The sequence below is a fragment of the Nylanderia fulva genome, unplaced genomic scaffold (genome assembly GCF_048542155.1).
Source record: "Nylanderia fulva isolate GAGA-0341 unplaced genomic scaffold, ASM4854215v1 Scaffold14, whole genome shotgun sequence".
In the NCBI taxonomy this organism is placed as follows: domain Eukaryota; kingdom Metazoa; phylum Arthropoda; class Insecta; order Hymenoptera; family Formicidae; genus Nylanderia; species Nylanderia fulva.
The window spans coordinates 82,016-95,648 of record NW_028189622.1 but is presented as its reverse complement, the minus strand read 5'-3'; the positions used below and the strand labels follow the sequence as shown (position 1 = coordinate 95,648).

Sequence of the window (13,633 nt, the reverse complement as noted above, 5' to 3'; positions counted from 1 at the left end):
AAAACAATATATAAAAATTAATATACATATATATATTATATATTCTACTATCTAATTGAAAATTTTTGCATTTATTTGTCCAATAAAAATTTGATATTTAATTGTTTACTAACACACTTTTTTACCCTTATATTTTAATAATCATATGTGTATTTAATCTATGAAAATTAAAAGTATCTAATTATTTCATACACATATATATATAACTTTTTCACGATATCTTACAACTTACAATGGTAAATACAAAAATTCATGACAAACAAGCAATTTAATTTTCAATATTTCAATACAATTATTAAATGTGTGTCTAATTAAAATTAGATTAGATTATTGTAATAATGGATAAAATCGATTAAAAGTATATAAATATATGTAATACATATGAATAAAAGTTGAAAGATATTTAAGATAGAACTAGCTCTTAAGTTTTGTTATATATGCAGCTTATACATATATACGAATTATGAATTAAATTTAGTCATTCTAAATTACAAGAAACTGTAAATTTTTGATTAAATTATAAAGTGCTAAGGCACCAGAGGTAAATGCAAATGATAATAGTGATTGACGTTATATTTCTAATAATAAATATTGTATTAAGATCATACTATATAAATTTTTTACGTATGTAATTATTTAATAATAGTATGTGCTACTAAAATTTGTTTACATATATATCGTAAATTCCTCTCTCTTTCCCTTGATATTCTCATTGTTTCAGACTAATAAATTTTTTTCGGATTATATTTATATCCCTTTAATTGCTATATTACATTCCAAGCATATTTTAATTGCAATTTGAATAAAGCCAAATTAAAATTAATTATTTTATCCTTTTTACAGTATGGTTTCCCTTTTTCTGTATCATATATAATTTTTAAAAATTATTTTTGCAAACAAATATACACACAGTAATAAAAAAAAGCAAATTTACTAACTTTATTAAACATTATATATCGTTGCACTACCAAGATGTTATCACATTATATGCACGTCATAGGTATATTTTTGAATAAATGATGAAAAGGGGTAGCACACGTTACATATCTTTTAATACATGGCAGTTAATAAAATCAGCACACAACATTCATAATTTTCCAATATCACCTAAAGTATGTTTACCATTTCCAATTATTTAATTACACATAAATAAATTAGGCCTTTTGCGGGCTATTAAAAACATAATTTCTGATTCGTATTAAACGCTTTCGTTAGAAAGTTCTATAAACTATAGTGATATACATTTTTTTTTGCACAAATTGTGATTATAATTCTAAGTAAAAATTGAGAAATAATAGTTATTTTATAATTGCTTAAGCATATTTACGCATTTACATATGTATTACTTTCTAAATTCTGCAGTTTGGTGTGCTTGAAAATTGAACAAAAATAATTTATTTTTTAGCAAGTGTTTGTTTTTTTTAAGAGAACTTTGCCTAATATATATATATATATATATATATATATATATATATATATATATATATATATATGAAATCCAGTAATCTGACGAGATCACAATACATATTTGAAAATTTACATTTTGCATCACAAAAATTACAAAAAACATAACATATTAAAGATAATATTTGTGTCATTAATCGATGAATGACTTAGAATAAAACTCTATATTCGAAATTGTTATTTACAATATTTATTGATACAATTATAGTCAATTTGACAAAATTCCTGTCAAAACATAACGTTTCTATGATACTGTCCCAACATCACACAGATGCGTTCCATGTTCTTGTTGTTGTTGTGTTTTATAATTTTTATTCCTTACACATCAATCCTAAGACGGAATTTTCTTCATTTTCTATTTTCTGCCATATAATCTACTTTATTATGCATCATATCTTCGATTATTAACTCTTGACGCTTAAATCACTCAACATTTTTTAATCGAGATAACACAACGGATATCATATGCATACAAAATACATAAAGATACTATTAAAAAGAAAGTATATATATATATATATATATATATATGTGTGTATATATATATATATGCACTAAGGTGAAAATTACACTCGATGGTTTTCGGTTCTTTTAATAGTTGCAGACGGTTTAGCAGTTGTTGCTAACATATACATCTCTCCTAATACCTCTATTCAACAGATGGTAGGTGAGAGTGATTGAGAGGTACGGAGGGGGCAACTGCAGAAGGAAGTAAAATGTCAATATGACAATCAACAGGACAGTACAATAGTCAAATGTCAATATGACAGTCTTTTGAACACCATGAGGTCATGGGAACACTGGTGCGCTCTGTAGTTCGCTACGATACCATTTCATGCCATCCACTGGTATTTGAAGAATTAGTTTCTAGCGATACTGAAATTAACAAATACATGTTATTTTGATATTTCAGCTTTTCGCAGTGTACATGAATATTAGAAATGGTTTTTGGACCCAAACTAATTCTAATGTACATAAAATTATTTATAAAGAAGGGGTTGCACTCATATGTACAGGATATTCTCAAGAGGAGAGAGACATTTTAATATATTTTTTACAAAAATAGATTCACTAATAAAAGTTCAATAATAAAAGCTATCATTTTTATATTGATTTTTATTTATCAAAATATAGAATGTGATATAAAATTAAAAAATGTTTTTTATTAAGACTCCCATTTATTATTCTACGTTTACGGCAAATGATATAAAGAACTTAAGTGTGATGAAAATCAGAACAGTTCTATCTTTTTACATCTTTGGATATCCACTGAAAGGTGGATTGTATGATCTAGCTTTAGGTAAAATATTTTATTCTTATATATTTTGTTACAAAAGATGTTTTATATTAACTGTTAAATATTTTTTTATAATACTTTTCTATTTTTTATATTTTTTATAGCAAAATTTTATAATAGTGTTCTAATTATGATTCTCCCAACTTTTCAGGAACTATACTTTAGATTTTAGATTAAAATTGAACAATTTATCTTTCAAAGAAAATAGAAAGATGTATTCTCAGTTATAATACAGGGTGTTCCACAGGAAATTGCTGAAACTAATCAGTATTTCATTTTTTAATGCAAACATGTTATTGAGAAAACAAAAATTGTGTTGGAAAGAGGAAAGTCTACAGTTTTTAATGAATATAAATAAAATGTTTGTATACGAGTTTATTTTATTGATAGAAAGTAATGTAAAAAGTTCTAATAATCACATAAAATCACAAACTAATGATAAATATTTTTAGCAGTGCCAGATTCAATAGCAGCTATTAAAAGGATCATCAATAACATTAAAAATGATATGTTAGAAAAAATTTTTGAGTTTTCGTAAAAGAACAGAACTTTGTATAAATTTAAATGATGCGCATTTCGAAAATATTTATTATTAGTTTACATATATGATTATTAACACTTTTTTCGTTACTTTTTGTCAATAAAATAAACTGGTATACAAACATTTTATTTATATTCATTAAAAACATGATATAGACTTTCGTTTTTTCAATACAATTTTTGTTTTCTCAATAACTGCATGCATTAAAGTGACAACTGATTAGTCTCACAATCAGTAATTTCCTATAAGATACCCTGTATACAGGGTGTCCGGTAAGAGTTGCCTCAACCGTCGCGTGCAGGTAGAGTAAGTTAAACCGAATAGGAAAGTCCTCTACCGTTTTGCGATTTTCGCAATATTATTGAGTTATTAAATAAAAAAGATCGGCCAATCCACGCGAATAGAAGCGCGCGACGAGAAAAGACGTCTTACTGTAACACGATACACGAAGATTTCCCGAATACAATTCGTAAACAGTCATCGTCCGCTCCTCCTTCCGCTTTGCGGCGCGCCGTGTCGTGTTAACACTTACCGGACACCCTGTATATAATTTCAATTGCTGCCCCAGGCAAATATTTCGAAATCTAAGAGATACAAAAAATGTTTCAAACAAAAGTTTTTTGACTTCATGGGAGACATTAGATTGTATCATTGATTTGACTTTGTATAATCATTTGAAGATCACCTTCAATTTCTTAAATAAAACCTACTATTTTTCTTTACATATTCTTGTAACTTATCTCGAGAACTTTTTAAAACGTTATAATAAAGTATTTTTCTTTTAAGTACTTTTTGAGTTATTAAGTTTCAGCTATTTTTTATGGGACACCCTGCATGTACAACACATTTTGCAATGACTTTTATATTATATATAATTTCTTAGAAAACTTTGCTTACCAGTCTTATCGTTTTCAACTCCGTCGAGAGAAGATGATCTTGGACCCCATATTCTTACTGTAAAATCATCCGATACAGAAGCCATCATTTGATGATAAACAGGATTCCATGAGACACAGTTAACTGTTCTACTGTGTCCTGTGAGCGTTGCTATAGGCAATTCTCTCTTGATATGCCAGATGTATACCTTAGTATCTGTGTTAATATAAAGTAACAAACAATTAATAATTGTACTTAAAAAAATTCTAATAAAATATCTTCACAATTAATTGTTGATCGCCAGTGATAAATAAATACTTATTTTCAATAAATGAATAGCCAGTTTTTGGTCGAATTAAATTGCATCTTATTATCTAATAAAATAATATAAAAATTCTAATAAAAATAATAAAATAAAAATTTATTTTTCTAAATAAATAAACATATGTGGTGATTTAATGTGCAACAATTTTGTTTATACGATGACTTTCTTACCTTCACTACCAGATGCAATAAAATCTTGATTGGTTCCTCCAAAACAACTGTGAATAGTAAAATGTCCTTGGGTGACTCCTTGAAAACGTCTTACAAGACATCTATCTTGCAAGTCCCAAAGATGTACACCTTGATTGGCTACATTCAGTAACGCGAGTCGATCCGCTTTGTTTACGCTAAATGACATGACGGGATGATCTTCTTGCAACCTATAATAAAGTAGGACAATTTTGTTAAAAATCTTATGTAATCGCCTAATAAAATGGTAATGATTTTTAAACCGTACATTGTAAAATCGCATAATTCATCAAAGTTATATCCTCGAATTCTATGATGTGTATCAGCGGCTAGAACAGTTTTGCCATCGCTGCGACACCATAGACATTTTACTCTTACTCCTTCCCATGAATCGGAGACATTGCCGTCCATGTCCTAAAATTTTTATTAAAGTTAAGTACACTAATATTCGATATGTGTTTGAGTTAATTTTGAATTTTTTTCTAATAAAAAAATTACATCTATCTTTTCGGCTGCAAACTTTACATATTCACGTTCTCGCTCTTTCACAATAAAAATAAGTAAATTTTTAAATAAATAGTCGATTGAAACAAAACTCATTGTTAAATTATCAATATATAATTAATTAATATGGTAAATATTTTTTAAATAATGTTCCGTAATTGTTTTTATTTCACTCGTTGAAAATTTTTAGAAAGTAGTTTTATGTGCAGCCAAAGAATTATAAACTAAGTTATAGGATGTTCAATTTTAATCGACTGTTCCCGAAAACTCTTATTTTTGATTATATAGCAAAATGTTTTAAACAAAAGTTGTTTGATTTAAAAAAAGACAGAAGATGACGCTGCTTACTTTTTTTTTGAAAAACGCTTTTTAAGGTCATTTGATGGTTATTCATGTTTTTTTTAAATAGAACTACACTCATTTTTTTATATGAACTGATTCCTCCAAAGAAATCGGTGTAAAGAAAAACTCATAGTTGTTTATAAGAAAAAATATGTAATTTGCAACTAGTACATACATACTTTTCCTTACAAACAACTATGTATTTTCTTTGCACCAGATTCCTTCCATTATTTTACGCATGTAAGTATTGTGATAAAATCATAAAAAAAAAATATTTTACGAGATATTTCATTATGTACTTTAGTATCAAATTAAAGTGTAAAATATCCCGTAAACTATTCATCTTTTGGCTATCTTGCCCTTATAATCTTTTATGCTTTTATTTAAAAATTGCAAGGAATCGATTTATATAAAAAATTATAGTAGTTTTATTTAAAAAATATAAATAACCTTGAAAAGTGCCCTTCAGAAAGAAGCGCCATTTTCTGTCAAACCAAACAATTTTTGTTGTACAATCAAAAATAAGTTTTCAGGAGTGGTCGATAAAAATTGGACACCTTGTTATAACTTATTAATTTATAAAAGTTAACACATACGCATTGATAAAATTGACCACGAAGTCCCCCGGCTACGAATTTATTCGAATCACGATGCCAGGCGCAAGCCGTCAGCGAGTCGTCCGTACTCTGGGTCAGTTTCACGCGTAATTCGCAATCGGGCGTGTCGACATTCCAAAGCCACAGCTCAGGGCAGTCTTCAGGGCCGCAGGCAATTAGATGACTGCTGTCGGGGCTCCAGGCGATCAGTGCTACGCCATACGTATGGCCCTCGAGTGTTTTCCTATGTGTTACTCTTAATGTTTCCTATATCGCATTTTAGAAAAAATGTTTGTATTAATTACAGATTATTCGAGAATCAAATAAAATTTATACCAATCACTAATCACACTTCTTGTCCACTATTTTTTTGCTAACTTTGAGTTTTTTTCAGTAAAAATTATAATAATTATTATTGAATAATTTATTGAATATTTATTGAATATTATTGAATATTTATTTTAAAAATCTGTCATACAATTAATTTCATAAAGATTAATAAATAACTTTTGATAAAGCTAGAAACATAATATAAGACTAGTACGTTAATACAAGAAAAAAGCAAAGAGAAAATAAAAATATAAAATAAATTTTTTATAATTTGTATTTCATCAAAATGCAAATCATATTTTTTAGGACTAAATTGGTTTTTAGGACTAATATGGAAAAAAACAAAAAATTTTCTAATCTTGGAAGCATTTCACACTATATGTTATACTCACTGGATCTACATCCCATATAATTACAGTCATATCTTTAGAACCTGTGGCGAGTTTGAGACCGTCGGGCGAGAATTTACAATACCAAACTTCATCGCAATGATCATTGAGTATCTGTATGGTGTGGCACGGAAATTGCTCCTTACCACAATTGTGATCCACAAGCAGAGAGACATTTTCTAGACTCGTCTGCTTAAAAAGAAAAATTATTAATAATTTTAATTGAGAAAACACACACACACACACAGATTTATCTCTATAAAAATTACAAATCTATTTTTCTAAATTACTAGTAATAATTTTTGATAAAATAAATTTTTGTCAAAACATGGCGAGTCTTAAAATATATTTCCAAAAAATGCATAATAACATCCTGTACAATAATAAAATTTGTGAAAATATTATGTAAGTATTTAAATGTGTATGTGCGTACTTATGCATATACATATATGTATATAGAAGAATTTTATTTTCCAAATAATAATATATGTTTATATACCTATATATACCTATATATATATATATATATATATATATATATATATATATATATATCTCAAGTGACGCGGTAACGCCGCGACGCTAAAATAAATATATATTTCGGAAACAATATTTTATTATTGTAATATTTAATAAATATATATATATTCATATATATATTCATATATGAGAAAAAAAATTATATAATAAAAATAATTACTAATTTCAATAAATTGAGACATAAAAAAGAACGTTAAATTATTATAAAAACAAATATTATGAACAAAAGTTTAGTTGAAAAGAAGAAATAAGTAGTATATAACTTTGAAGGATCATAACTAAAGAAATCTTAATCTAAAAAAATAAAAAAAATAAAGTACCCCATAGATTTAAAAAAGATTAAGATAACCATTAATATAATCTTGGCTTTACCAAAAGTCAAAATAAATATTGCACTTTAAAATTTTCTTTTAACTGAATAACTTTTCACTAAATCATTTTAATTCCGATTTATATATATACATTTTTTTAATATTTTTGTCGAATAAATCACTATGCATGCATGAATATATGCATTTAATTTAAATTTAATTTGAATTTATTTCAATATTAATCAGAATTTTCACAATATAATTAAATATTATATTGTAAGAATCTTACGAAAAATAAGCGAATGCTTTTGAAAATTATGCTGATAAACTTGTGGAATATTATTTTGTTTTAAATTGTACAGAATTTTATTAAAAGTTGTGTTATTATATTTTCAAATATTATTTAACTAAAGTTTATAAAAATATTGATAAAAGTTCTGTTAATGAAATTATTGAATAATCTTCTAAAATTAAACATGTGCAAAAAATATATGAAAAATTTTAAATTATAATAAATTTTTGTATCATATTATTCTAATATTGATTGATTTCTCAGATTTACAATAAAATTGTTTTTCTTTTATAATAATTTTTTGATGGGTAGTTAATATTAAAAATATTTGAAATATATTTGAAAATTGATATATTAGGCTAAAATCTTCTGCTATTAACTATAAATAAAGTTTATCAAAAGTAAATAATGTTAATAATGAAATTTTTATTGAAATTTTATATCTGTATTGAATATTTATTATAAATATAAAATATTAATTTTAATTGATAATATGTCTTTTATAATTAAAATATATATTTTAATTATAAATAATGTATGAATTTCTCATTTAATTTTAGTCTTTTTTGCAAAAAGAAAACGATAAAATAACTATTTTTAAAACTTGATATTTATCTTTCAAACATAATAAAAATTTAAATATAATAAAAAATTAGAATTTCTTATTCAATTTGAATTTTTTTGCAAAAAAAAGAAACGATAAAATATCGTTTTTAGAATTTGATATTTATCTTTCAAATATAATAAAAATTTACTCATCAATAAATAATTAAAATATTTTATATTTCTAAAACTACAAAATGACAAGATTTATAAATATTACAATTTAAATACTATTTCTCTAATTAAAAATGTGATTTAAAAAATAATCCATTTTAACATTTAGTATTAAAGCATCTAATTTCATCATTATTAAATACTTGGTATAATAAGTAATTCTATAAATCTATCTTGTTTTGAGAGATTTAGATATCAATATTATATACTAAACTTATTAAAGATATTTCAATATTTTTTTATATAAAAACAGTAATATAATAATACTATAAAAAAAGATAGAGTAAGAAAGTAAGCATTAAAAGTATAGATAAAAAGTATAAAAATAATATAATAAAGAAGGGCAAATATATTTAAGTTCATAACATAAATCAATAAAAAAATTTTTGTCAAGTAACTTTAATTACAGTAAGTGTTTTTTATAGATTTTTGGCTGCAAAAAAACAATGACGCTGTTTAAATTGCTCTATTACATCAGTTTTTAAAAGTATTTTGAATTTTAAGACAAGAAATTAGCAATTTAGAGGAAGAAATATATATTATAATAAATATATTCACATTAACAAAACACATTTTTGCTATTAAAATGTCAAAATTTTAATGTGCCTTATTAAAACAAAAATTAAGAAAATATTTTCTCATAATAAGATTTAATAACGTTTCTTTGATTCTGAAAAATTTGTTCCAATTTTAGAATTGTATCATTTTTAAACATTTTTAAAATTTATATATATATATACACATTAAATTTCATTTATAGTTAATAGTAGAAGATTTTTGCATAATATATATAAATTTTTCAAATATATGTCAAATATTTTCAATATTAATTACTCATAAAAAAATTATTATAAAAGAAAATTTCAATGTAAATCTGGGAAAACAATCAATATTAGAATAATATGTTACAAATTATATAATTAAAAATTCTTCATATATTTTTTGCACTTATTTGTTCAATTTTAGAAGATATATATATATGATATATATATATATATATATATATATATATAATATCCAATAATTTCATTAATAGAACTTTTTATCAATATTTTAATAAATTTTAGTAAAAAATAATATTTGAAAATAACACAACTTTTAATAAAATTCTGTAAATTTTAAAATAAAATAATATTCCACAAATTTATCAGCATAATTTTCAAAAACATTCGTTAATTTTTCTTAAAATTTTCACAATATAATATTTAATTACATTGTATTGTGAAAATTCTGATTAATATTGAAATAAATTTAGTAATTATTCATATAATATATATATATATATATATATAAAAGAAACATTTATTCTGATTAGTAACTTGACAAAAATTTCTTCTTATCGAGCTGCTTAATTAAAATTGCAATGCGACTCATTAATATACCTGTGTATGCGTTATATGATACGTGCAGAGTTGGTTTTGCATTTCCACAGCTTGACAGAGTAAAGAATGAAGCCTGCGTGGTGGTAACATAATGGAGGGTGGCAGGTATCTTTGTAGTCTGTCCATAAGCGCAGCCCTGGAGGCTGGCCCTTTGCCATCCCAGCCTGCACGTGTCTGTCAACAAGTGTCCATTTGCTAGTGATCAAATTTTCAGTTGTAAGTTAGTTTCAAAGATATATCTCATGACTGACAAAGCTTCAATTTTCGTAGAGACTTATTAATGTAAAACGTTGTTAATGTTGTTTATTACGCTGTGTGCTATCATGCGGGTCTGTTATTTGAAGCGAATAGGACAAAATACCTGTAATTCATCTCGTCCACTGCACATCATAAATAAAGATAACTGATGAACACGACCAGTATTATGGCCCAGAGGTGTAAGCTCATTGCGTAGTACATGTAACGCATCGAATACCATACCTTCTTCCAAATATTCTAAATATTTTTGTTCTAGCAGTAAGAACTTCATTTCCTATGAATAAGAAGAGAATATCAATTAAATTGTTTGTATATTTTATTAATTGCATTCATAAAAAATGCTATCTTTTTCGATTACATTTCTTAAAAATTATACTTTCTTTCTCTTTTATGCATTTTCTTCTTATTATCTGTTTTTTCATCATTATTTAATAGAATCAATATAAAATATTATATATTAATATATATTATAATCTAAATATTTTATTATAAATTAGAAACGTATAAATATTATTATATATTGATATTATATAATATATATTTATATACATATAATATATATTTATATACATATAATATTAATATTATATATTAATATATTAAAATATTAATATTATATATTATATTATATATTAATAATCCTATTCTAAACTAAAATTATATTTTTATTTTAAGCTGTGAGTTCGAATATCCAATTGTAAATATAAAGTTATTAAAAAGAAAATTTTTTTTATTTTATAATTTTTTATAAAAAAAAATATACAAACAAATCTTCCAAAAAATTATAATTTTTGCATTATATATATTTCATTATTTGAGCAATATTTCACTGTCGAGATCTTTACGTTAATTTATAATTGTTTTTAATATCTGACTTGAAAAAAATATATTTCCATATTCTTATAGTTTTTTCTATCATTGAATAATAGAATATATAAATCAAGTTCAAACTAAACACTTTAAAAAAGCACCTTGTATTATAGTAATTATTAATTATATTGTAAAGATTTACCACTAAACTCTGGTGCGCACTATTTAAGAAGGACTTGAGTTCATTGAGGTCATGATCTGTTTTATTCCAATCGCCATCCATAACGTGCTGTCTAAACTTTGCTGCGGCAGGATGATCTAGTCGACAACCTGATTCTTGCATAAGCAGATCTGCTGTACGACTAAAAAAAAAATATATTTCTCTCCTTATTTATTGTTAGTTACAAACTACATCTCTTCTGTATAATTGTTGATTATATAATTCTTGTTAAAAATTCATGCAAAATTTTTTTGAAGGTGATATTAATAAATTTATGAAGAACTATATAAATATTATAAAATAAATATATAATAACTGGGTCAGTGTGTCAATGTATAGTCCGATAAAATATATAATTAATAAATGTAATTATAATTTCCTGATAGAGACCAAATTGCTTCTCATTATTAAATAATGAGACCGATGGCTTAAAAAATATGGATAAATTAAATAACAATACATACTCCAAACCAACTGTCTTTAAATGTTGTCCGATAAGTCTCACAATGTCTTGATTAGTTTTGTCCATTATCTTGGGAGGTCCTAGACTCTGATTTATTTCCCCGTTCATACCATTAACATCGTTATCTGAGTCTGGTAGCAGGTTGCCATTGGCATGAAGTCCACCGGAGTCCGCTTTAGCTCCATTTTGTTGTAATCCAGAAGATACACCGCCATTCGAAGCCTGCTGTTGCATTATGCTGTCGTGTACACTGAAATATCATCCATGATGACATTGACTATATTATTAATTCAGAGGTATATCAATGTATACCCATATTTCTCGCAACAATTTAAGTTTCTTTAACAGTTTTCAAGTAGATCACAATATTAATAAATCAATATAAAATAAATAAAAAACAAAATTATTTATAGCAAATAAATTATTTAACATTTTATATACAAATTATTTATATTTTTATTTTATAATTATTTAATATTTATTTACAAATAAATACTAAAATATAAAATAAATTATTTAAATATATATTAAAAATAGAAATTATATATATTAAATCGAGAGAAAATAAAATTAGGAAAATTCCAGGAACGTTAAAAACTACAAAAACACGGAAAAAAATGTAAAAAAAAAAAATGGAAAAATTCCTTAGAGGGAGAAAAGAGATTACCGATAGTTATCCATGTCCGGACTGGAGGAGTGCTGCTCGTCCGCTGGTCTTAGGGTAGCCGGTAGGGAACTACGGGACCTTTTGCGCGGTGGCGGAGCGAGTCCACCGTCGTCCGACTCGCTGCTCGAGGCCAGGCTTATGCGCGTACCGCCCCGTTTTTCACACGATTATTGTCCCTCGGGGTGAGAGCGATGGTGTCGTCGGTTGACGTTTGAAGGTGGCGGCCGGAGGTGGTGGCTGGGGCGGCCGAGAAGCAGCCACGGTTGCTCGATTTTTTTTCCCTCCTTTTTTTCGGGCGAAAAAAAGGTCGACTGGCCTCTCGCAATAGCTCGCCACACACGTCGATTTTAAAGCGCACCTCGAGACTCGTCTCTTTCTTCCTTTCTCTCTCTTTCTCTCCTCCTTTGCTCTCTCGCTTGCTCGCTCGCGCTCTGTCTTCTCCGCGTCAGCTGGGAACTGTCACTGCGGACTCGACCTGCTCGCTCTGACTTGGCCCAGCTGATTCGTCTCTTGCGCTCGACTCGATCGGAAGAGTCCGAGAACGGAGCCCCTTCGGCCAGAATCTGGACGCGGAGCCTAAAGAGAAGAACAATGACTACGGGGAGCACACAGCTGATACTTGTTTGGATTGTCTCGTTTACGTCACACCGTGGCTCTTCCTTTGCGGATAGGCTCTGGCTTGGCGACTGTCGCGCCTGCTACATCCGCTCGTTACGTACTTCTCTCGCTTTACGGGCCTAGTCAGTGTAGTTGTGTTGGGTAGTGGGCTTCGCTTTTTTCGCCTTTCTTTGTTCAGGTGGAAATTCGACACTTCGCCGCTAGATGCCGCCACGGGACTGTTTTCTTGAGAATCGGCTCTGATTGGCTGGAACCGATGAGGGAAACCGGAAATGAGAGAGACGGAGAAATGGGGAAGAGAAGTTATATGTATGTGAGCGATTTTTTTTATATAAAAAATTATGTGTAATAAAATATTGGACAAAATTTATTTTCGTTTATTATTAAGTTTTAAATTTCTCAAAAGAATTTTTTTGATTTTTTATATAATGCAGGAAGAATAT

At 26.6% G+C, this 13,633-nt stretch overlaps 1 protein-coding gene across 2 annotated transcripts; it reads right to left on the bottom strand.

Moving 5' to 3' along the window:
• Positions 1-915: 915 nt before the first annotated feature.
• Positions 916-13,357, bottom strand: LOC114936386 (WD repeat-containing protein 26). Of its 2 annotated transcripts, none has more exons than XM_029309564.2 (11): positions 12,573-13,357; positions 11,907-12,155; positions 11,425-11,584; positions 10,516-10,686; positions 10,155-10,328; positions 6,856-7,044; positions 6,134-6,400; positions 4,960-5,105; positions 4,674-4,882; positions 4,200-4,394; positions 916-2,340 (listed from the first exon to the last, which is right to left on the bottom strand). In XM_029309564.2, the coding sequence occupies exons 1-11, from the start codon at positions 12,584-12,586 to the stop codon at positions 2,285-2,287; spliced, it is 1,830 nt and encodes a 609-aa protein (XP_029165397.2). In that variant the 5' UTR covers positions 12,587-13,357; the 3' UTR covers positions 916-2,284. The 2 variants fall into 2 exon arrangements, with proteins under 2 accessions (XP_029165397.2, XP_029165398.2); XM_029309565.2 differs by having other exon boundaries at positions 6,856-7,041; positions 12,573-13,356.
• Between the last annotated feature and the right edge of the window lie 276 nt (positions 13,358-13,633).

Bases quoted from the DNA above. Each gene is read 5' to 3' on its own strand.
- LOC114936386 (XM_029309564.2), bottom strand. The intron at 10,687-11,424 runs GTAAATCTTTAC...TCTTATTCATAG, and splicing joins GTGCGCACCAGAGTTTAGTG to GAAATGAAGTTCTTACTGCT. The intron at 2,341-4,199 runs GTAAGCAAAGTT...TGTTAATTTCAG, and splicing joins AGTTGAAAACGATAAGACTG to TATCGCTAGAAACTAATTCT.